At 41.3% G+C, this 25215-nt stretch overlaps 2 protein-coding genes across 2 annotated transcripts in view; one reads left to right on the top strand and one right to left on the bottom strand.

Annotated features, from left to right (window-relative positions):
- The first annotated feature begins 723 nt into the window (after window positions 1-723).
- On the top strand, window positions 724-4861 carry LOC106648253 (venom acid phosphatase Acph-1-like). The gene is made up of 6 exons (XM_014364994.2): window positions 724-900; window positions 970-1026; window positions 1141-1406; window positions 1501-1784; window positions 1885-2093; window positions 2185-4861. Exons 1-6 carry the CDS (start codon window positions 802-804, stop codon window positions 2332-2334), a joined length of 1065 nt encoding a protein of 354 aa, XP_014220480.1. The 5' UTR covers window positions 724-801; the 3' UTR covers window positions 2335-4861.
- A 13879-nt stretch (window positions 4862-18740) lies between these two features.
- The window catches only part of LOC106648121, a 131616-nt gene continuing 125141 nt past the window's right edge, over window positions 18741-25215 (bottom strand). Inside the window, exons 22-23 of the mRNA XM_023458307.1 lie at window positions 23635-24351; window positions 18741-19621 (exon numbers count right to left, since the gene is read on the bottom strand). Coding sequence (XP_023314075.1) covers window positions 18785-19621; window positions 23635-24351 — 1554 coding nt within the window. The 3' untranslated portion in view covers window positions 18741-18784. The remainder of the gene's footprint in view (window positions 19622-23634; window positions 24352-25215) is intronic.

Genomic DNA, 25215 nt, shown 5'->3' with positions numbered 1-25215 from the left:
GCTTTCTGTTTGCTCAATCGACGAATAATCCGTTTTACCGTCGCTGTTGTTTTGCTTCTTCTTTCTTCTTTCGTTTTTATTCAACTATTTTCGGTAGCTCGCTTTTCCCGCTGCGGTTTCTTCCGTCCTCGTCTACGCAAGCTGATTCGCCTCTGCGACTTTTTTTTTTCATCGACTCTGTTTGCTTTTGAAAGTCAAGATTGTTATGATAGCCTACTATATACGTGCAAGCGAAGGTATATTCTTACAAGCCAAGCTCTTTATCGTTCAAATAAAAAGAGAAGAAAATCAACTTATCGAATGTACAATCTTAAACGGGGTACTCGAGATTGCGCGATTTTTATCTCGGCTAGCGCCTTATCACTGTCTTGCAATTGAATTTCTTTTCAGCTGCAAGACGCCAGATCGTTTGGTTCATCTCTGAATTATGAACGATGAGCAGATTGTGCCGCGAGAAAGATAGCGTAGGAAAAAAACTACGCAATGACATCCGTTCGTCGAGTCGAAGGTTCCGATGAAATCTCATCGAACACGCCTGAATCTTCGCTTCCATCTGCAGCGACGCGCGTACTTTTTCTTGTAAACGAGAGAGACGGCATATTCCAACGTGATTATTTGCTCTTGTCGACGATTAAGTCCTTGTACGAGAGCCGAAGATAACGTTTACAGCTCTGCTCTCGTTTCCAACTGCAGTGCGATTTCGAGTTAGATGCGATAGTCCGAGTCACATGCAGTGTTTCTTTAGCATCAGTTACGATGAGCTGATGCCGACGCCAAATTTAAACGTGAAAGTGAAAAATCATGCAAAGCTCGCTGCTACTCTTTGTGACCATTGCTTTTTTGCAGTGCTTTGGAAGTGACGCGGCTCGTTCGCACCCCACTTTGCGTGCCGTCACAGTGGTATGAAAAAACAGATTGCTAAATGTCGACTCGACGATCATTTATCCGTTCCACTTTTTCATCTTTTAGATATTTAGACACGGAGACCGTTTACCAAACGACCAAAAAGGTGGAGGTTTAACAAACGTTAGTATATTCCGTTGAAAAACAATGAAAATAGTGAAAAATTTCTTTTCTAAACATAGGAAAAAAGTCACATATTTTTGACCTATAAAACGTTGAATTTTGTGCCCCCTGCAGACTGGAAGACTGAGATCTTATCGATTCGGGGAAAAGCTACGCAAAAAATATGGTGATTTTCTGGGCGAATTTTACGAACCAGCGTCGATTTTCGCTCGCAGCACCGAGTACGCCAGAGCCCAGATGAGTTTACAACTTACACTTGCGTCACTGTACCCGCCGCAAAAGCACCAGAAATGGCACAAATCGTTAAACTGGCAACCGATACCATATTCCCATGCTCCGTTAAATAACGACGTTTTACTTTATCCCGATGGCTGTCCAAGGTTAGTGCGCTCCGATATTTTCATGATTGCACTATTTCTTATTCAAAATACACGTTTTTCTCATACCTTTTTTATTTTCCGTTACAACGGTCAGATTCGTGCAAGAATTAAAAGCAGCTGAATCGAGCGCCGAGTTTAAAAAGCTTCTCGAGCCATTCCAGGAGACAATGAAAAATTTGACGAGATTGACGGGTAGTCAAGTAAGCAGCAGCAGAGATATGTTTCTGTTGTATCACAAGTTTGACGCAATGAGATACATGAATGAGACGCTCGAGGACTGGGTCTATGATTACTTTCCCGACGGTGCTCTTTTGAACGGAACATACCTGGAATACAAACGGCTGAAGTTCACCGATTGGCTGCGAAAAATAAACGGCGGTGAGTGCAGAAACAATTTTTCACGTCGCAAGAGCCGAGGAGCGCTAAAATATATAAAATTTATTATTCGTTTGAAATCTATGTGTGTCGCGTGGCGCAGGTGCTCTGATGCGTAAAGTAGTCGACGACATGACGGCCGAGAGCAAAAGGGCCGAGGCCGATGGTCGCAAGCTCTTTTTGTACGGCGCTCACGAATTGAACATCGTGTCGGTTTTGCAAACGCTCAAGCTGTGGAAGCCGCACATTCCCGAGTACTCGAGCGCCGTCGTGCTGGAGCTGCGGGAGCAGTTGAATCTCCACTTTGTCAAGGTTCGATATGACACATATAGATTTTTGTGAGATATTACATTTTCGATGGTCGCTTGGCAAGCTTTATTAAAAATGCACGATTAACTCGCAGGTGCTGCATTACCAAGGTATCCCGCCAGTTTTCATTGAAAAGCAAATTCCAGGTTGTACGACGCTCTGTCCCCTGGATAAGTTCATCAAGCTGATAGAGGACCAGTTGCCGTCGTACGATGAAATAATTTGCAGCAACGAAAGGCTATAATCCGAGAGGATCGCGTAGCGCGGGCGATTATATAAGCAAATAATACGATCTATATATTTGCTTTGGTATCAAAGGAAGCGCGACGAAGACAATCTGTATATTATAAAAAGAGGATAAGCTTCTGCGAACAATCGAGATATTGGTTTGGCTATAAAGAAGAAAAGGAGGAGAGACGAAGAAGCTGATGATGCAGCTGTGGCGAAGATCAATTAAGCGAAACGAGCGCAGAAACTTTGCGAAAAGTCTGACAGCTGAGAAAAATAAACGGATACACTCGGGGGATGCAGGATCAAAGGGAGAGACTCGGGATCGACGCTATCGGATAGCTGCGCGGAAAGGCGAGGGGGTGGCGCGTAATTAAAATCTCTTGTGCGTATAATAGACGTAAACAGCGTGGAGCAATCGGTCGCTACTGCTGCCGCTGCTGGCCAAGACTCGAGCTTATAGTTATCTCGAATACTGCAAACTATACATACGTAAGCTAAGGTATTAGTCACGCTAAACGCTCGCTTCCCCCTTTGTGCTTATATTCCCGCGCGCAGTTCACGTTCACGGCAGACGCGCGCGGCCGGGCCTGGATATAGGATGAGGGAAGAGAGTCTCTCGAAAACAGAGACAGAACACGAGCCATTTGCGCTATGTCTTTGCAGCGTAACGGATGAAAAGCAGCCCGTTATATGCGAGAACGATAGAGAGAGCTATACAGAGAGGTGCCTGCCCGCCCAAGTTATATGCAACAACGGCAGAAGCAGCGGTAGCAGCAGCAGCAGATGCTGGGATTGAGATGAGATAATATCCGTCGAATGCCGGAAGACCGGAATATTGGCGGAGCGCCGTACAATTTCCTTCGCAGCGTAAGCTCAAGCTGCGTCCCTCTCGCCCTCCCTCCCTTCTTTCCTCCCGGTCCCTCGAATCTCTCTCTGATATGTATGTGCAGTTTGGAATACGCAGCAACAGCAGTTACAACCTGAGTTTCTGCTGCTTTGCACGAGTCGATAAATGACATTCTGTTGTATTTACGCACACTCTTGAAGCTCTTCAACTTGGCCGGGATGACGGCGCGCGTGCGACAACACAGACGCAAGGGCCATTCATGAGCTAGAGATTTTAATTGCATCAAGGGGGCGTAACAGTGTCTTGTACACGAAAGTTTTTACAAGAAGAACACACTTTTTTTAGAATAAATTTAAAACGATACAAAATTAATTGATATTTTTACATTTTTACTATTTAGTGCAAAAAAAATCTCAGAAGTTTTCTACTACAAAAAATGCTTCTCGAATGCCTCTAATTGCTTCAATTCTTTGGTACATACTCATCTTCGACCTAATTTGGGCATATTTTTGTTTGAATTATTTACGTACAAAGAGAAAAACACTTTCAAAAGACTGTCTTGCTCGATCATATTCAACTTTATGATATGTTTATTACCCGAATAACTTCATTTTTTCATATAAGATTAATTTAATAATTTAAAGCTCATTCAAATCAGCCAATTCAAATACACTATAGTCTTGTACTGGGCTACATAACAGTTGCACAAGCTTGAAAAATAGTTGACTGACGCGATTTATTTGTGGCCTATACATACTTTAAGAACTCGACAGATTGAAATTGTTTTTCCCTTGCCTGCAAAGTTTTGTGGCAGTGGTCAATTCGAGGCAGAATTTGCCTCCAAGGAAGGGAGCTTGCGAGCGCAATTACGCATTCGGGAATGAGGAAATTGGATATTCGTCGAGCCGCATTACGCACTCCAATCGAAGAATCCAACTCGGCGAATGATAATTTGAATCGTCGGAATTCTAAAAGCAAGACGCGAAATTGTCTTCGTTAAAAACGTCGAGCTTCGCCATCGGTGCAGACGTGCAGCTCGATCGAAATTCAAGAAAAACGAGCTTCGTCCCGAGCTTTTGACGGATGGCGCGAGCTTGGAAAGCGACGACGATGTTCGTCGCGCGTATGTCGATTGCTATCGCTGCGGCTAGACGGGGCTCTCAGCGTTTCGACGCGGGAACGTTATTTATTGCAAGATGCATCACTTTACCCTTGTGCACCATCGGAGGAGGGTGGTAGGTCGAGTTGGGATCCCATACAGCTTAACGCCTCTATCTTTATTTTTCTCCAGGAAATTTAATCGTAGATCACAAGCGGTCGAGTCGCTCTCTGTCGTCTCCCTCACTCCCGTGTTGATCTCTCTGTCTCTCTCTCCCTCTGTATGTATTATTCCTGCCTATCTTTTCCAGTCGGTCGTATACAGCCTTACTGGAGTCATGCTTTTTATCCTTTCAGTTTTTTCAACTGCGTATAATATTCAATATGCGATGCATTAACTTACAGATACGACGTGCTAAACTATCTCACCGTATACGCTAGCATTTTTCCAATATTGCTGCGAGAGATGAAATCAGAAATTCGTAGACTGGTTTGTTTGCCTTGAACCTATATATGGATAGATATATGTGAATGAATGTACGAAATAAACATGGAAAATGTATGTTTTAAAGGAAAATCTATGTATCAACTAAATCTTTTACCTTCTGCACCATAGGCAAGATAAATCTTCAAAGTTGCTACGAGTTAAATACAAATAAAAAGTAATTAACCAACGACAGATTCGCTTTTTCTTCGACTTTCAACAACTTTTCCAACTTCCTGCAGGGCTAAGAGGAAGGGATGAGCGAGGCCGATAGCTGCTCCTCGCGAGTCTTCAACTAGAAATGTCATCAAAACTTTAATGTATCACATCTGGCTGATTTTTTATTTGTCTTGCATGGGCTAGGGCAACGACGCGACTTTACAAACGTAACGTGATTTTTTGGATTAAACGCGCAAGAAAAACTTACGCCCGAGTTGGATGTCTGCGCCAGTAAACGAGTCCGCGTTACATACTTTATGATTTATAAAATTTCAACTGATATTCTTGAGACTTGAGCTTGTACATATATTTACTTTTAATAGATTTTTTTAACGAGATGTATAAAAACTTGTACAAACTTGAATTAGACTGTACATTTTGAGAAAAGTTATTTATTACCCTAAACCTCAGTCTGGAAATGTTTCTTTTTATTTTTCAATAAGTCTGACGGAAAATTCAGTCGTGCTCGAGCACAAAACCGTCTGTACTTTGGCGAAGGGAACTTGCAGATCAGATTTGATGCGATTTTCTCCGCTGTGAATAGCCAATTTTAAGGCTGTTCATGAAACTTCTTTGAGCATTTCTCGCAGCAAGGCCGTTAAATTGTCGCATCACGTCGCCAACAAGTTTACTACGAATCTCTCCTCGTGTAATTCGTTACAGGTAAAATTTTGTGTACGTACGTACGCAGTGACGTAAATTTTGTGCCAAAAATGGCAGAAAAGGTTGGGAAAAAAATTGTCAAATTTGCTTTGTGGATGCAAAGCTAGCGGCGCCAAAAGACCTAGAAAGGAGCGCGCGTCTACTGAAAGCCGAAAGGAAAAAGAAAATTAACTTTTCCTCTCATGGCTGAATATTCATCTGCACGTACTGGTATCAGTGGCTCGTCTTTTCTCCGTCCCAAGCTATATGAAGCTTGCATTAATATTTATTGCATAACAAATTCGATTAAGAGACGTTGCCGTGCCACGATACCGAGACAAAGTAGACGTTTCCGATATTTTTTCCTCGAGCTCCAGCCGCATCCACTCGTTAGATCACAGATCATGCAAAATCGCCGAGGGAGATTCTGTCGCCGCGAGTTGGGCTGCTCATAATAATTCATCAACTGGACCGCAAGCCCTATAGCGTCAGCTGCTCAGCTTGCAGCCGAGTAAAATAACTTGAAAGTATGAAATACAGCAGGGCTAGTACTTCGGAGTCAAATTAATGTTGCGGAGGGGCAGGTTGTGCTTAGTGTATTTGGCTGGCTTCACAAGCGATTAGTCGAATTCCACGTGACCGGCCAGACAGTGGCGGCTCTTTCTCTCTCTTACACTCGAAGCCACACATTTCGCCGCTCGTACAAGTTCTTCGCGACTCGAGCGACGAGTTGAGAGCTGCGAGAGACCAACTTTCCTAATTTATTCAGATCCGATTCACAGACCGACCGAGACTGGTACGCGATTTTAAATGTATATATAGTTAGGTCGGGATTCGTAGCTACGGCTAGTGGCTTATAACTCGTCGAGACACGCTGGATCCGATTTTAGGCCTGTACATGGCCCGTACAATAGGCAGAGTTGGTTTGCGAAATCGCAGAAAAGTTGCAGGAGCTCGGTAAGACAGCGGGGCTGAAAAAAAAAGGGAGAACGACCGATCGACTCAAGGGCCTCGCCGAATCGTCCTCTCACCGACTCCCCAAGTTGAAAATGAAAAATCTCATCTTATTGCTCGCGATCCCGAGCGAGGCGTGCAGTGACGCAACGTAATCACGTTGCCGAGCAGTCCAAGCATGAAGTTATTTCTCCAAGTGTGCGTACAGGTGCTATACGCACATTCGCTTACGTATCGCGTAGGTGTGTAGGACACGCATAATACGTTATACGTAGGGAGTGTGCATCGACTCGTACTTCGCTCGAGGCTTATTATATTCCTCTTGGCTAGGGGCGCCGTAGTTCTCAGGAAGCTCGAGTTTGAAGAGAGAAAAATACTCGCTCTCGCTCCCCCCCCCCCGCGCGTGCGCTTGTAGCGTATATACCTGCGCGCAGCTATACATACTTACCCTTCACGGGCGAGGGAAAGGAGGCACGCATTCACAGCACAATCCCGAATATGTACGAGCGCACGTCTGCGTGAACATGTCCGCCTAAGGGCTGAATAAATGCAGTCGAGTTCTTCAGCGCAGTCTCTCTCCCTTGGAACTGCAAAAAAGAAAAAAAAACGCACGAGAGAAAAGACGAGCCACGAAGCCAGAGGTAGGGATTGAGAGTGTTTACTTTCCATTTTTTTTTGTTTTCGCTCTTTTATAATAGAGAGAACGAGAGAGAAACGGAGCGCATCTTTGGCATGAGACGTATACAGGCACTGCGTTGTATATCCACGTTGAATTGCGTTTTCCACGCGCGCGCTGCAACGCGTGTATACGCACAACGAGGCTCGGCGCGCATTGTCCTCTCAAAACGCCACGTGTTGGCAGTTCGACGCGTTGTAGCCGTCGTTTGTATATTTATACTGAAGCAATACATGCGTTTACATCGTCGCGTGCGACTTTTACAATGCGCCAAGCGTAGAAATGAAGCTGGAAATTGGACGAGGGGCTGAAGTCTGAGCAAGAGCAGCCACAGTGGCAGCAGCTGTCTGAATGACGATCGTATTTACGCACTTGGCCAAAGTTACAACGACGCGCGTTTTTCATCATTAATGCACGCGCCCGACGACGATGAGTCGCCTATAGTCACGCATGTGGCATATACGCGAATCCCACGCAGATCGCGTCAATCTTGTAATACGCAAGCATCTACTTCGTTTGCCGCTGGGATTGCGATGCGTGCACGAGAGTAGACGCGAAGGGCTGCTGCGCCTACGCCTGCGAAACTTATCTCGCGGAAACCTTTTCGAGAGAATATTTAAAGTTACTTGCGGCCGTTTGATTCGACGGCATCGCACATTTATTCCTTTTTTCTTGCGCTCGCTCGGGACGCGGCTTTTGCTAAAATGAACATTTCATCGTGTTTTGTTGGGCATAGTTATGTCGTACATTCAGACAGATAGCCTACCCTTTACAATTACTAACATTCAAATATACAAATTCATTTCAAAATTTTAAAAATTAACCGTATAAAAACAGTCGTAACATGTGGAACTTCCATACTAATAATTAACAAACATTAATTTGATATTAAAGTTATGGAAAACATTTAATTTGAAATTTAATACATGAAACCTAAAATATCAGATTAATAAAATCGTATTTTACAGTTGGTTAATTAATTGTTTTCAATTGAATTTTTACGTAACTCTTAGATTCCAATTTAAATTCATTTACAGAAGGGTTTTTTATTTACTATGTTCCTGTATATTTTATGTACCGAATTTGGTTGCACACCCACTTTAGTTTCTATTCCATTCCATTTTAAGAATAATTTTTTCTAGTTTCGTCTCGTTCCGTGTTCAATTTTTACATTTACTGAATTGAATTTTGTTTTAATATTTGAGTGTTATTAATCCATATAAAAGTTTTTTTCGATGTAGCTTCTCGTAGATACTTTCCAGCTAATTGTAATATTTGATAGTGAAAGCTGAGACCGCTGACTAGGTTTCGACTACCTCAATTTACAAACACAGTTTTGACTTTTTAAAGCATTTTTAATGTAGTTTTTCATAAGAATTCTCACATAAAAAATTACTCGAATGGCATTGATTACGTCTATTTAAATGAAAAGCCACGAAGCCTTTCCCGTTTTTCTTCACTGGTTATATAGCGCAGGATGAAAATCTGCCAAAATAAAAAAAGAAAAACGTATTTGATGGTATTATTCGTGGAAAGATAAAACGAGCATGCACACAACACACTCGTGCGAGAACTGCTATGCACGTGTGTTAGTGGGTTCGCGAGGAAATACACGAGCTTGCAACATGGAACATTTATCGAAAGGCGCGAGGCAGTAACAACGAATTGAGTTTTGTGCCCGAAGCTCGCGGCAGTTTCTCTCTTTCCCTCTATTCGTGCAAAGGGAAGGGGAAAAGAGTGAGGGGGGTCTAGCAATGCGGAAATTGTATTTCTCAGTGCCAAATGTCGATGGATTGTAAAAGCTCGAGTGCTTTCATTGCGCCGACAATTGAATTCGATAATGAATTTCTACACTGACTCTATGAATCGACGTTGCATTGCGTGCTGCTTTTTAAAGCATTGCGCTCTGCCTACAGAAGTACTTATCAATCGCTTGCTTTCGATTCTTTACATTCGTACTTTTATTTTTTTCCGCCTTGTGCGTTATCAAAGGCTACTTGTATGCTTTATTACTTTATTTATACCTTTTTTGAGCAAGGAATTACCTGCAATTCAGACTTTCAGCCGTCATCAGAGTTGTTTTGAATCGCATTCACTGCTGTAGCATGTAATTAAACACAGTAGCAACTATTTTTAAATTACATATTGAACATATTAATAACAATGACAATGATCAGAATGTATTATAACGCTAGGTGGCATATTTTCAAGCAGACCTAATTATCAGAATTGGTAGCTCGAATCGCAAATGAGCGGATATGTAGATGATTTTGAAATAATCCAGCGCAAACATCAAAATAGGATAAGCTGGGGTGCGCACTGAATTGACGCAGCATTGCACCACACCGTGTATTGCACGCATTCGTTGACTTATTTATACATTCTATTTGTTTCATATTTTCGGCAGCATGATTGCGAGGGCCGCGGCAGTCTCGCTCGCGCTGATTGGACTCTCTTTCTCCCACAGCTGCAGCGCCACTCACTCGTGCGCTAACTGGCCATGTAGTGGCTCTATTTGCATCCTACATATAAATAAATATATTACATATAAATTTATCTCTATCCATCTACATATAAAACTGTTATTATCTCGCTAGCGGGTCGACCGCCGATGTGAAAGCAGACGCGTATTAGCCGCTGAAGCTACAATCCGATTGTTTCAAACATTTGCTAGCGCCTCGATCGCGCCTATATGCGGTTATGACACAAAGATATCGCGATCGTCCGTGGGCTTGTTCTACCTCATAGGCATGCGTATTTACTCCTCTGTCGATGACCATATGAATTATTCATTTAGGGTATAACACGCGCCATACGATCGGCTAATTATCTGATTGGTCGTCGACGTGAGCGGAGATTAGCGTAAATTCATCCCGACATTTTTCACGTCCGAGGAGTTCAATTACAAGCTTTATATTTAGGACTTAGATAGAGCTCGAGAGGGATTAAAAAAATGAGAAACCTGCCAGCGACTTTAGGAACTCGAAACCACGCGCGCGCGCTCGTGTAGTTCGGCCAGTGAAAGCGCGCAACACAAGATATAAAGCAGGTCGTGTAATTGAAGGGCCCATACGCAAGTGAGAAGAGGCACGCGATTACAAGTACGCGCCACTGGAAAGTACCGGCTGGAAAGGAGGCGATGGTGGTGCAGCGCCGCTCAGGGTGGCCTCCCACCCAAGCACTAACTGGAACTGTTAATTACATCTCAGCTAACCGTGTCAAATTAGCAAATTAACTGTTGGCTCTTCGTTACCTTCTATTCGAAAGCTTTTAAGTATCATGTTTTAACGGCTCGAATCATTTTAGAAGCGCTCCGCTTCGGTTTTAAAATGTGCCAGTGCACCCTGGCTCAATTCGTCCTCGCTGCACCAACGTTTCGTAATATTTTCTCCTTTTTCTCGCACTAATCTGTGTGCAGCTACGAAAGTTGGAGCAAAATGTGTATAATGCTCAAATCCATATACGAACTCCCGCAAAGACTTTACTTACCTATTATAACATAGCTTTTAGTGGAAGGCGGACAACGTGAATTACGTCGACTTCCAACGGCTTTATTTTCTTTTTATCCTCTTCATCACAAGCATGAGAGCTATTTAAAATAAATATTTTAAACGAATTTTAAGTTGAATTTTATTTCAAATTCCATGTTTAATATCTAAGAGGATCAAGTTTATGGATGTGGTAAATGAAAAATGTTTGTAAAAAATGTTCATTTTCTAATCATAACATTTATTTTCAGTTCTGCTTATTAAAATATTATTACATTTTAATTGCATGTACAAGTTATTACTTTTTTCGTTTTTTTTTTTAATCGTGCACATCATTCGACATCATCATCATTATCATAATAGTAAACGTGCGTGTCGCATTGAAAAACGAATTAACGAAATTCGCTGACGCGCTCGCATATTAAACTTTGGCATGTCTGCATAATTATGTAACGAATTCCTAATTATTAGTAGTCATTTACAACGTCACGCACGTCAACAAACGCTCAAGGCTTACGTTAATAAATTATTCAGAAATGATAAACAACAACGCGCGAGGAAAACCTAAAATTGTGATTCCTTTAACCAGGAAATTGCATTAAAAATATATTTATAATTAAACAATGATAACTCGATGAAATACCAACATTGGCGACTCTCACTTCAAGTAAAAATACATCAACGAACGAATAAAATATTATTCCGTACATATGAAACACGAGATAAAAAAAACTAGATAAGCACTTTTTAGTCGACGCTTAAGCTATGAAAAATATTGCTATAGAGACTTGTTAGATTGAAATAACAAATTTCAGGTGTGTACTTAAAATTAGTCAAGCATACGCTCCACGAGCACGCGTGAAAAATTGTTTAATTCGAACCGTAATTCCCTCCAAAGCAAATGACGTATAATGACTTAGAGTCACACAGGCGCGGCTCTTCTCGGCGAAAAACCTTCGTTATTTCTGAATTTTTTATCATGCATAAACATGAGCGAGCGAGAAAGAAACGCGTGCAGTGGTGCGAGCAAATCGTCATTAAGCGTCGTTCGTTTTAAATATATGTAAGGGAGTTAACCGACGAGAGTTGCAAAATACGTTATTTTTCTCTTACCGCGCACTTATCCTTCGTTCACTCGTCGGCTATCTAATTCCAGCTGAATTATTAGTTTTAATTTGTTAAGATTTAACAGATCGTGTGCCGCAAGCTCAGCCTCAAGTCTTTTTCACTCCTGGTCTCTCACAAATCTCGAAACGCCATTTTTTCTTTTTCGCGCGTGAGCAAAAAAAATATATAGTACACAACTTTTTCCATTCTGATCCACAGTTGTATAATTTCTTTTTCTCTTTCTTTCTCTCTCTCTCCCACACACTTGCATACGTTATATTTATAAACTCCATTCATACATATTCGTGCTACACATCGAGCGCACTGGCGAACACGCACATATACATACTTACGATCATAGGAGCTCTCGAGGCTAAAGCTCGTTATTCTCACCACACCACTACCACACACCCCCTTCTCCTCCCATATACTCTGGCTTCGTTCGTTCATTTTTTTTCTCACCAAGTTTTAATTAATTTTTCAAACTCGACGACGCAAATTTTTTAACAAGTTCGTAATTTACAGATATAGAAATGCCAACTATTATGATTATTATGTATTATGCGGCATGTATACCCGGGCATATGAACACACAAGTGCGCAATACATATACAATACGTACAGCTCATGCACACACGTACACGCTCGATTTTCTCATCGTATTTATACTTAAATATTTATGTATAACGTATAAATCTTAGGCGTAACAATATGCTCAATATTATACACTTTTTTTAATGAGTATACAAGTAGGTACTAGTGTATGTTGAGTGATTTCGCGTATATAACATGTACTATTTATAATATTTATATGTATTTGGTATACTATTGAGAAAAAATATCCTTTTCTACTTGATGATATACACATGTATTATTATCCACATCTTCTTAAATATGTACATGCACGTATACATACGTGATATATTTATAAAAGTCTCAACTGTCTGTGTAAATGAATCACTTCCAGCACATGTATCGGAATGATTTCAGACTTGAGAGCACATCTCCTCCGATATAAACCATGACAATTTTAATGATGAAAAATTTGTCGAATTTTCAGGTCTCACAACAAGTAAGGACGATAAAAATGCCAGTTTCACCTTGATGTTGTGTTATGTGTATATATATACGTATGTACGTGCGTATTGCCGCGTGCGCGTAGAAATGTCGAGAGCCCTTGAAAAAGACGACGACTACAAGGTACAAATTGTCGTCGTGCGCGACATTAATAATTTCGATGATATATATATGTATGTATAGGTATTCGTGCAAAGATATACGGAGAGAAACGAGGGAGCACATTTTTTTCCGTAACAACTCTTGAAACCTCATGGTTTTTTACCCTTCATTTCATCATCATATGTATTCATTATTTTCACTTTTACCCTGCGTGTGACCGGTTATAATTGGATATTCAACAATATTGCTATCGCGCTCACACGTAACGCCACTTACAATGTATAAATGGCGTGATTTTCATAACTGCATATGTACACAAGGCGAATTTACATCGATATCAATTTAATTTAATTTTTTTCATTTTACCGCACGCATAATTATATTTGAATTCATTACTTCAACTAGAAAAATGATTGATGTGGCAATATCTTCTCGACGGGCAGTGGCACACAAACTTGTAGGCTTTTGCTTACATAAGAATTTGTATCGATCAATTTTTAGAATATATTTAAATATTTATATTTATGAGGGCAATAAGTTACTTTCATAATTTCATATTTTCAATAAATACATTTGGACACAAAAGTACCCATCAACGTAACTTCTGATTTAGTAATTTGGACGGAAGATATATTAGATAAATTACGAATTTTATTGTGATATTTCCACGGATACCGATCATAATCATTATACCTTACGCAATCTATCTGAAAGAATATTTACACGCACTATGAGTGCACCTGGACAACAATGAAATTTAAGAACTATCATCGAAGCAAGTATACATATTGCACTTAAATGATCAATTCGCCTTGAAGGTTCGATGTGCACGCGATAGCAAGTAACCCTTTTTCATTCATTCAACAGCACAACAACCATAAAACTACGAGTGATCAATGTACTTCTCAATAGGATTTTTCGTCAACATCAGTCTCGTATCTGTAACCCAGGTCGCAAGATAACTCAAAATTGATTGAGAAATTTCATAAAAAAGGATTTCTTGAAAAATTGAAGCATTGGTTTCACAATAAAATTATGACAACAACAATTTTCATTAAAATTTTGTAAATTTTCGAATTCTTCTATCTCCGTTTATTTTGATCGTATAAAAACGAGTTTTATTCAGTTTCCTTGGAAAATTTTTTTAAGCTTAAGGATATGTAGAGCAATGCATCGTAAACCGAGCCGGTATAGGGCAGCTGTTTGTTGGTACCGTTTAAAAACGCGAGTTATTGTCACCATTCATCCATCTAACAACGTTCTGACTTAATCATATCTCTAACAAGGCAACAATTTGTGCAGACTTGATTTTTGTTTGACGATCTGGCATTTTATGTACTTTAAACGCTATCTTTAAAACGGCTTGCAGGATACAAAAAAAATCGTAGAAATTTTTTTCATATTACTCATCGAAAAGAATACTTTTCGATGGTGTACATTTCATTGGAAAAAAATAACTTGTTTAGGTATAAGTTTAAACGATCTATTTTTTCGGCAATGTAATGTGTTTTATTCAATCACGACTGATAATTCGAAATTGAATTAAATCTATAAAAAATATACTTACAGAAAAAAATAACTGCAAAAATAGCCTTAAATTATAAAAAGTTTAAAAAAAAAACTAAAAAAATCGTCTCGATATGATCAAAATTTATGGCGATAGAAGAGTTGGAAAATTGACAAAATTTCAAAGAAAATTGTTGTTGCGATAATTTTGTTGCGGAGTGTTCACCTAATATCTATCTAAGTTTATCATTAAAACAGTATGTCAATTGCAGGCATTAACAAGATTGCGTCATATTCGCCAGACCGATGAGCTCAGTCGTTGACTCGCTAAGCTGTTCTGAGAGTGTGGCGCTCTGATTATAAAGCCGAGTAGGTATTTATTTCCTATCAACTCAAATTTGCGCCTTTTCATATAAATGCTCAGCCATACGTGCAACTGATTGATTCATTTTAACGGCTAAATCCGTACAATTGAAGTTTTTATTGTATTTTGTAGACCGAATTTAGTTTATTTACAAAATGCTATTTTTGCAAATGTTAATTTTAAAAAAGATGCGAAGAAAGGAGAATACTTCACGAATTTCAGAGCGGATAGTTTCTTTTATGATTGAATGCACTTATCTCTCGAATTGGTATTGCAGAAAACATTTTAAATATATGTCGACAAGCATTTTATAATATTAAATCACTATTTTGAATCAAGTCTTTTTATATTTTGAGTATTAAGTCATAAGAAAACTAAAAATATCTACTACTATATTGCCAACTTGTAACAAATTTATAATCTTTGGGTTATAACGTAACAATAAGGATAAACTAAAAATTATTATTACTAACAAGATCATAAAACTCACTTGATTACGAGCCTGTATTTGCACGCACAAACCCCAATATTATAGCTTTTCGTTCAAGAGTGACGATGGCACTTTGGTCGATTATTTATACTTTCTATAGTGTTATGGTTTTTTGTTTATTCTTAAAAATGCACATAGTTTCCGGTGTTTAGAGTAATTCTTCGCTGTCATCGGATTGGCCGTACATTTGAGGCTTTCGCTGCTGCTGCTGTTGTTGATGCTGTCTACTCTGAAGTAGCGCAATGCTGGCCGCCTTGTAATTTATCGGCCCGTAAGAGCGATAATCTACGTCGGCGTAGTCCAAATCGGAGAACTCCGGCTTGAACGGCTACGTCGTTTGAAAGGATGACGATGATTATGGATTAACACAATAATGACGGCACATGTAACAAAGGGATGGAACAAAAGAAATATGTTAAGTTAAAATTAATAAGCACCCAACTTTGTTACTTTTGTTTCGAACTTTCCATTTTGAATTTTGTTCATGTGATTGTTCATACAAATTTCAAAATATATTATGGCATGACGATTTTTATATTTGTTATGAGAAATAAATTTTTCTGAACCGAGCTGCTTCTTCTCGTGACTATGATATGCACTCTCAAGTAAAATTTTCATTCAAAATAATTGCGATACATGATTCGATAATTTAAAAGCATAAATAAAATATAATCAAGTACTTACTTTTTTAAATCAAATTTAATAAAATCATATACTAAAATTTGTAATAAATACAGATGAACAATCATATGAAGTAATGAAATTCAAACACAAAGCAAAATATAAATCATTTTGTAGGAGTAAAATAAAACAGTAAACGTAATAAGTAAATGATGAAAATTAATTTTAGTAAACACGCGCACACGAAACTCACACTTGTTATCGCTCGCAAAGCTACATTTATAACGATGAGGTGAATAATATTATACATACGTACGTGTCAATATAATCATAAATACGCCGTAGAGCTTTCATTATGTGCACGAGGGCCGCAACGGGGGACGGGAGGGTATCTGCGCGAGAAGCGCGGCAGGGGGTCTGGTTTTCCGCGCGTCACTTTATAGTCAAAGCTTCGTAGCCACGTCAAAGCTTGCGCTTGATCGATTAGGGTCTACCTCGAAAACCGTTAGTCGCCTTGTCCACATTTATGCGTGGCAGCAATTTGAGTAAAGCTTCCTATTATCAATTATGTGTGAATAAAGCTCTTGGAAGTTCCCTTTCCTTCTGCGGCCACGTGGCTGCACATGTATAATGCACAATGTCGACGTGTCAGAGAAATTTATATGTTAATTCGTGCATCGTATTGCTGCTTTTTCGTACATTTTCTAGTAATGCGAGACGAGAAAAAACTTGCAAAAACGGCATCGCGCGAGCTGCATATGCAGAACCCAGCCCAGTACTCGTGCTCGTTTGCTATATTATTGTGTGCGTGCGTGTGTGCATGTGTCTGTCGGTGTGAGCATGTAAGTTGCCCTCCACAGATAAGGTAGCAGGAGCAGATATTCATAATTTAAGCCAGAGCTCGTTCTCGCGCACGCGTATACGTGTACGTAGAGGTATGGCGAAGCAAGTGACGTTAGACCGGTATAGGGAGCTGTAGGATGTGCTCCAGCTTTCTGGCACGAGAATATATAGAAGTGCGCGCTCCACTAAAGCAAGTGTCGGCGGCTGATGTACGTATATCCAAAGTTATGCGCGTCCCTGTATCTATACACGAACCCGGACTGAAAATCGCATGAGCATAGTCCTATAGTCCTCTATATCCCGTAAGGCATGTAAGCAGCTATATGTATACTTATCCTAGAGAATAAATTCGTCGCGCACGCCACAAGCAAGTATCTTATTATATGCGCATAACAAACGAGCCTCTATGCATCTGATAAACGACGAAATAACGACTCACAATTTTTCTCAATCAACCTTTTTTTCAATAAAAATTACTTTTGCTGGATACGGTAAAAACTCGCTTAATGAACGCCTCTCAAAAGTGGACACTTCCCAGTAGCGGACATATCTTATGCAGGAAAGGTAAAAATACTTTCTTTTTCATGAGACGAGACTCTTAACATTAAACACTACGGTCGACGGACACTTAAAAAGATTTAATGGAAAATGAAGCATTTTTCAGCAATTTTAGACTCCGTACGCTTAATAAAATTTTGATTCACATACCGAAAAAAGTTCTGTAAAATGAAAAAATTCATGATATTATTTTTTTTTTATTATTAGGGATTATTTGTAATTGATTATGAATTGATCAATTTTATATTTACTTTTTAGTCAACTCGTATTTCTGGACAAACTCCTCGGTTGGGTCATTGTCCACTAATGGGAGTTTTCACTATGTTTAAGCCAGGTTAAAATGAATGCCTACTCGAAAGATAAGATGTTACTTTCGCCTTCGAGTTCAAGTTTCATAAAAGCATGTATTTCGTTACTACCTTTAATTTTTGATTCAACACCGCTTATATGACACAATCGATACATACTCACGACTAGCCAATATTTATCGCGTGCGAGCCCGTTTTATGTTTACACCCATGCGGCAATACGAGAAAACAAGGAAGAGAGAGACGAAATTGTTTCGTTCTGATTCGAGTTTTGAAGTTTTAATTAAACTTTATAGCTGCAATTGCAGTTGCATCAGTATGCATACGTTTAAATGTAATGCAAAACTGTAACCAGTGTGAGTGACATAAAAAAGTTTCGAATAAAATTGTATTGCATAGATAATCTCATCTCTCATGTCTGTTGAATCGTAAAAGAAAAACGTTGCACCAGAAAGCTCTTGTCGTTTTGGCTATAGGACAAATTCCATTTAAAATGATTAAGTTTACATGTTTTTTTTTAAATGCGTGTTGCCACTTACCATTTGTATTCTTTCAAAAATTATGAATAGTTGTTACTCGCGCTGAATTTCCATTAATTAGAAAATGACGTCGAAAGTAGTTGATTTAAAATTCAGTTAAATATTTAATGTTACATCACGAGTTTTTAAACGCAACGAGCACGTTAACACAAAGAAAAATGAAAACTTGATTGAACAATTACTAACTTGTTGTGTGGATTCCACGTAGCTACAATATACATGTTATAAGGCCCTTTAATCACTGCAATAAACGTAAATATCTTTCAACGTAACCGGAGCCTACGAAAAAAAACTTCATTTAACTGAATTATAGCGATTACATGGACAAAATTATTCGTTAAATTGCGCAGTTAGACTCGCAAACCAAAAGTATGAATGAAAAAGTTCGAGTGCACACGTACAAACCTCGACAGCTCTACGCGATCCTACGACGAATTGGACAGAAGGGGCGAAACGTAATTTTTCGGTTTTCGTTGCGCTACGGGGGGGGGCTTTTTGGCGACGCGAAATTTGCTCTCTAAAATACCTTTCTCATGCTTGTCAGACATTGATCTCCTGACCGACGTCACGGAAGTGCAGCTCGGCAATTTTAAGCTCGGAGAACGAGAAGGAGTACCTCTTGGATGAGGACTTGTTAGGCCGAGTGGCCGTGAGGCTATTGTACTGTTGTTGAGGCTGAGCCTGCTGGGCCGGCACGTACTCGTTGTCGGAGAGCGTGGCGCAGTCGTAGCGAGGGTCGAGGTTGTCGCAGATGAAGCCGTTGCTGGCCGTCGTCGTCGTCGTGCACGTGTCCTCGTAGTAGTGCGGGTACGAGATCTTGTGGCTCTCGGGCATGCCCAGCTGCTGGGCGCGCTCGAAGCTCGTCTCGTTGGTCAGCCTCTGCTGGTGCTGCTTTTTGTTGCGCTCGTGCTTGCTGCGCTGCTTTCGCCTGTAGTGGCGTCGCGAGGCCTGCCTGTCGTACGTCGCCAGGTCGGGCATCGCGTCGTGATGCTGCTGCTGTGGATCGTTCGAATTCGAGTTTTGCTGCATGTGCTGCTGCTGCAACAGCGAGAAGGGCAGCGTGCTCGTGTTCGACAGATGATGGTGCGAGAGATGCTGCGGCTGGGCCGTCTGCTGCTCTTGCGGCGAATGATTGCTCAGCGACAGTCGGCTATTGGCATTATTGTGCACGTACGAGTTCTGCAGAGGACTGACCGCCGAACTCGAGTGGTACAGGCTCCGAGTGAGCGGCAATGTGATCTGACTGGAACTGTTACTCGCCAGCGAGTATCCGTACTGATGCAGTTCTTGGGGTTGCTGCTGCTGCTGCTGCTGCTGCTGATGCTGGTGAAGCTGCTGCTGCTGATAATGATCTTTGTAGTCGTATATAGTGGCCGTCTGTAAAGCAATACCAAACGTCGGACCGGGGGTTAGTAATGCGATGCGAAGCCGCGCTTTGTTATTTTTACAAAAGACTCATTAGTGCCGAAGAAATTCGTTAGTTGCAGGGATGGGTCGTGCGCTTTTACGCGCGGACGAGGAAATCAGCGAGATGGAAGGGAGAGACTCGAATTTGGGATTCATGTATAGCGTAGATGTGACGATACGATAGGATTGCGCTGCGGCTTTGGTATATAGTGGGAATATCATCAAACGAAATTGGTGCCTGCACTGATAGTAAGTTATACCCTTGTTCACGCGTCCCCATGGATAGTTTTGAATTATTTTTCATCCTGTTACCGTACGCGATAATCCAAAGAAAACTAAATTAATTATCCACTGCTTATAGAAGTGAGCATTTATACTTGCACGTATATTAAACATTTTTAAGTATTAAGAAATGTGCAATAATTTATTTCTATTTTGTCTCAAGGTTGAGAATCTTGTAAAATCAATAGGCCCCGCAGTTTCTTTAATTAAAAATATTGAGCATATGTCGATGCTTCCTAGCGGTATAATTTTACTTCAAAGCTCGCAAAGGCATGGTGCAGTTTCGACGCTCGATTCAACATGATGCTGCTTCGGCACTCTATTCAGCTACTGTAACTTATTTGGGCGTGATTTAATCGAAGTCTACGATATATCGTGCATCGATATATACTACTTCCAAAAACTGCGTAGTTCGATGTTGTATCATTGATTAATTTTGCTGCTGAATAGAACGCCGAAGCAGCATCATGTTGAATCGAGTGACGAAGTTGCACTATATGCAAAATCAAGTTTCAAAGCAACATTATGCCACTAGGAGGCGTCGATACAAAAAAAAATTTTTTTTCGCCGTAAAGCTTGAGACTTTTATTTTCTCTTGGCTCACATATTTATTAAACTTTTACCGTGTGGAAGTTGTAAAGACCACTAAAACAATCAAAGTTACTACTGTTGCATAAATACATCAATCAATAATGATGTAAGTTTGTGATACACAGAGACAATACGCAGTTGAACGAATACATAATAAATGTTGCTTTTCTATAAAACGTTGATTGTATCTAAGCATGCGACATGAGTTACGCTCAGCCATACTCGATATCTACAAGCTTTATGTATACAAGTCTACAGATACGAATTACAGCTATTCGTGATAATAATATAAAAATATAACTTTTATACTTTCGTTTACATGTTCATAAATATAATAACGTGTGTGTTGGTTGATATACGAAGAAAGAATAAGTAAAATAAATGATACGAGTAAACTTACTTGATGCTTCAGTAGCTGTAGTCTGACGGTATATTTACAAGCTGTAGATCTTGGCGCACGCAAAGCCTTGCTCGCGTATATGAAAGCTCTGCAGTGCTCGATACGGCGACATCCGCAACTAAATACAATAGGCCGCTAGCAGTTCACACGTGCTTTATATTAATGGAACATGCGTGAGCTTTTGCGTACATCTGATACTGTATATATTACATACTCCGAGCGTTTGCGTAGTCAAACATCTACGGATATTATTTTTGGTTTATGCTCGTTTCGAGGCAAATGTGGCCTTCTTTTGTCTGGCAGACAGGGTGCACGTGGAATGCATTAGTTGAGCTCGTGACGCCTCCCGAGCTACATCTAAATTATTAACAAACATTGATCGATATTATTTAGATTGTGTAAACTTGCATTGGCGTGCGAAGCTTTAAAAATTCAGGTTGGAAGATAGATCGGTTGCGCCCAACATGTCTATTTATCGAAACTAATAAGTCTGCAACGAATTTTCAGATGGTTTGCACGTAGAAATGGACAGAATGAGAAAAAAAGAAGAGAGCTAGAGAGAAAGAGTAAGGCAGAGTTTTTCGAAACAAGATATATCTGGTTTCAAAAGTTTGCAAGTTACCAAGGCAAGGGTATAGAGTGGCAAAAAAGCATCAGGAGCGGCCACGTCGGTGTATACACGCGCACGCTGGAAACACTGATGAATGCCTTTGTTTCGACAGTTAGCATCGCGAGCTTCAGCTCGACTCTGCACACTGCCGGGCCGAGATTTTTCGCCGAGCTTCTAGTATAAACAAATATCGAAAGAAAAAAAAGAGAGAGAGAGAAATGCGGCGAATAAAAAGAGGAACAAGTTGCGCTTGTGAGGAAAAATCATAGCACAAACAAAAGTGAAAAAATGCTTTGTTTTGCACGCGATCTAGCTGGAAAAAACTTTATAAAGCAAATATTCCGTACTTATCAGAAGATGTATCTGTGCTAGCTAGAATGTGTGCCGGAGAAACGAGCGGATACGTACACGGTAAGGTGCGTACGCTATGGCGCAAAATATAATCCTCGGCACAGTTCAGATTTTTCCTCGATATATGCACGCAAGCGCGTTCGTTACAGTATCGAATGTAAACTTGCACTGGTATGCACACGTGAGTGTGTATATATAATTATAAAAAAGATTCGATACGTATGTAGTGAGAGAAAGAAGAGATAAAGTGAAATCTATACATGTATTCATGTTATTCGCTCTGGGGGCGGAAACAAGCTCGGCCTGTAAACATTTCATTTTGATATCGAGTATGCACTCGCGAGTACTCTGCGCGCACTATGCGACTCTTCAAATAACACTGCGACCACGCACGCGGTTCAAAAAGTTGACGTGAATCGGTCGCCCATATGTATAATCGTAACGAATGCGAGTTCGCACATCGAGACGTGCATCGTATACGCATGTTCGACCGAGTGCAAAAAGTTTAGCAATTATAAAAGTATATCCTGATGAAGAGACACGAGAAATTAGATTTCGTAATACAATGTATATCTTGCCAATCGGATTTTATATAGCATGAGAAGAATGAGAGAGAAGGTGAGAAAAAATATTAGACGCAGAGACATTACACTGTAAAAAACTGCCAGCTCCGACACTTGTAACATAAATTATCGACTTCTCTTGCTCCCCTCGAGTACAGAATGCCTGGTATTATGAAGCGTTTCATTTCATATTCCTCGTATCAAAACACGAAAATGCGTCATGAACTATTTTACCATTTCGTTTTGGCTCTTTGAGGGAAAGGTATACGATAAAACGAGCGGCGAAGATGAAAATAAAATTATGGCAAGGCGTTGGCAAAGAATTGCTCGATGTATAAAGTGCAAGTGCAAAAATAGTAGTAAAACTCGGTGGGTGCGAGTTCGCTTTTTCATTCTGGTCAATGCGAGAGCGCGCACGTATATGAACCAACTTTTGTGCGGGGTCACGGGATGATGCAGTTGACGGACGCTAGCGAGCGCGACGAGTTCGACGAGGTCGCCCCGCACACACCCACGCTACATGTATACGTACTGAAATTGCCATTCGCGCTCGACATAATCCGAACGAAGCTGCGTCTCGCGCACAATATATATACGTGTACGTGTACGCCGCGTACGCAGGCACGTATCAAGCGAGTGATAAAGCAACGAGTCACGAGCTCGTATCGGTGCACCTATCATATATGTGAGCCGAAGCAGTTCCATTATTACAGCTTCGCCCGCGCTGAAAGCCAAGCTATATATTATAATATGTTGGTAGGGTATAGCGTAGCTCGCACGACGCACGTTGTTATAGCTCGCGGCTTATACGAGCCCGAACACTCGAGCGAACGTAAGCCGCGAGCTCAGTATGCTCCTTAGCAACAAGAGAGACACAGTCGACAATCTCGAAATATTCCTCGACTTTTGTCGTGTCGCCTCCGAAACGAACCGTGATATACGCTTTTCCATCCGGCAATACGAGCAAATATAGGGAATCAGCGGAGTAACGCGCGGTAAAGTAAAGCAGATGCGCGCCACTATTAATTTCACGTCGTAGCTATCAGGCACGCGTACTCGAGGTAAAGCTCGCAGGACGCGGCAAGAGAAAGTGCCGAATAGTTTCAAGTGTCGGAATGCCAAGCTGCTCATGTAGTCTCGGCTGGAGAGCCGCTACCTTCCGAATCAGGATCGCTCGACTACAAACCTTTATTTCCGCGGGAATGTCCTGATTGGAGGGGTACACGGGCGACGGTACGTTCTGGTAGGTGTGCTCCTTCGGGTCGGTGTTCTTTGTGCGTCGGGGCTCCGGAACCGGCGGAGGCGTTTGCTGCAATTCCCGATCCCTCCTGGCCGCGCTGTCCGCAGACGGCGCCTCTATGGCCAGCTTAACGTTGCGGTGGCTGCTCGACGACTTGAGCGAGAGCGTCGAGGTCGGGGTGATACAATCGAGACTAGTATTCAGACTACTCGTGGCGCTGAGGCTTTTCCCGTGGGGACACGAGCCCGAACGGTAGATCGGTATGGCGTAGAGTTGGTAATTGCGCTCGAGCCGAGGCCGGCCCTGATGCTTGCGGCAGAGCCTCAGCGAGTAGAACTGCTGGTGGCGCTGGTGCTGCTGCTGGTGAAGCTCTTTTCTTCGGCGAGGCTTCAGGCTGTTGTAGCGGGGCTCGGGTGAGTTGCCTCGAGGCATGTTGTGCTCGCTCAGATGAGGGCCCAGGTGGCTCCGCGCCAGAGCCGCAGCCGCCGCCGCCGCAGCCGCCGCAGCTGCCACCGTCGAGGATTCGTAGCCGCTGCTGGCCCCGCCGCAGATGCTGGCGGCTCGCGAGGAGCACGCCGAAGTCGACAAGCTCAGCAAGGTCGTCTCCGAGTGCAGGGCGAACGCGCTACAGCTGTGATGCGACAAAAACGGCAGAGACGAGAGCTGCAACGACACCTGCAATTGTCCCCTGTTGTATTTCAGCGCATCGAGATATCTGGACGATTTACTTGACGATCGCTAGTTTTAAAAGTACCCAACACCGAGCGTATCGATTGAATCTTGTAATTCGAACGCGACAAAAAACTTTCCATCGAGCGACTTATAAGTTTAACGACTTTTTCTTGCTTTTCAGAGCATTGCTGAGCTAAAGTTGAAGGTCCTTATGTGAACGCCCCAAAGCCAAGAATTCTGTCAATTCGAGCCAAACTTGGCTGGAGCTCGCATGCACGACTGAAATATTCTGACGAGCCCAAAACGAACTTTCAACACATATCGCGCGGAAATTCGATATTATAAAATACATACAGCACCCACACATACTCGTGCTATCGCGCGATTAATTAGCTAGTCACGCACGCGAGTTAACTTCTCACGTAGTATCGATGCTCCTGGGCAGGCTAAGTAGGGCGCGATGAATTTTCCAAAGCTCGAGCCTTGCCGTATAATATAATAGATATTTAGTTGGAGGGTGTGTATGTGATTTTGCGCAACTTTCGCCAGTAGTTCGGTCGACGAAGTTTCGGCCTGATTTTGTTGAAAACACGATTTATATAGGCAAAGTATTTGCTTGGCTGCCTCGTAATATGGTCTTACTGATCACGCACGCACCTCTCATGCAAGTGGCGTGTTCAATGAAAAGGTCCCGCATTGCTCGAGATTATTAGTTATAAGTTCCGACATTTTAAGAGAAAAAGAAATTAATCCTTTGACTTTCGAGCCACATAGTCATTGAAGTACCAAAAGGTTGTGAATTGAGTTATTTTCGTATTGAAAAACAGCGGAATAAACAACGATCGACGAGAATTT

Source organism: Trichogramma pretiosum, unplaced genomic scaffold (assembly GCF_000599845.2).
Source record: "Trichogramma pretiosum strain Unisexual culture from Peru unplaced genomic scaffold, Tpre_2.0 scaffold48, whole genome shotgun sequence".
In the NCBI taxonomy this organism is placed as follows: Eukaryota; Metazoa; Arthropoda; class Insecta; order Hymenoptera; family Trichogrammatidae; genus Trichogramma; species Trichogramma pretiosum.
This window is presented reverse-complemented; position numbering and strand designations above follow the sequence as displayed.

What these genes read in the sequence shown, in the direction of transcription:
- LOC106648253 (XM_014364994.2), top strand. Translation starts at nt 802, where the DNA reads ATGCAAAGCTCGCTGCTACTCTTTGTGACCATTGCTTTTTTGCAGTGC. An exon ending in AAGGTGGAGGTTTAACAAAC is followed by an intron (nt 1,027 to 1,140) that starts GTTAGTATATTC and finishes TGCCCCCTGCAG; the next exon opens with ACTGGAAGACTGAGATCTTA. An exon ending in TGAATCTCCACTTTGTCAAG is followed by an intron (nt 2,094 to 2,184) that starts GTTCGATATGAC and finishes ATTAACTCGCAG; the next exon opens with GTGCTGCATTACCAAGGTAT.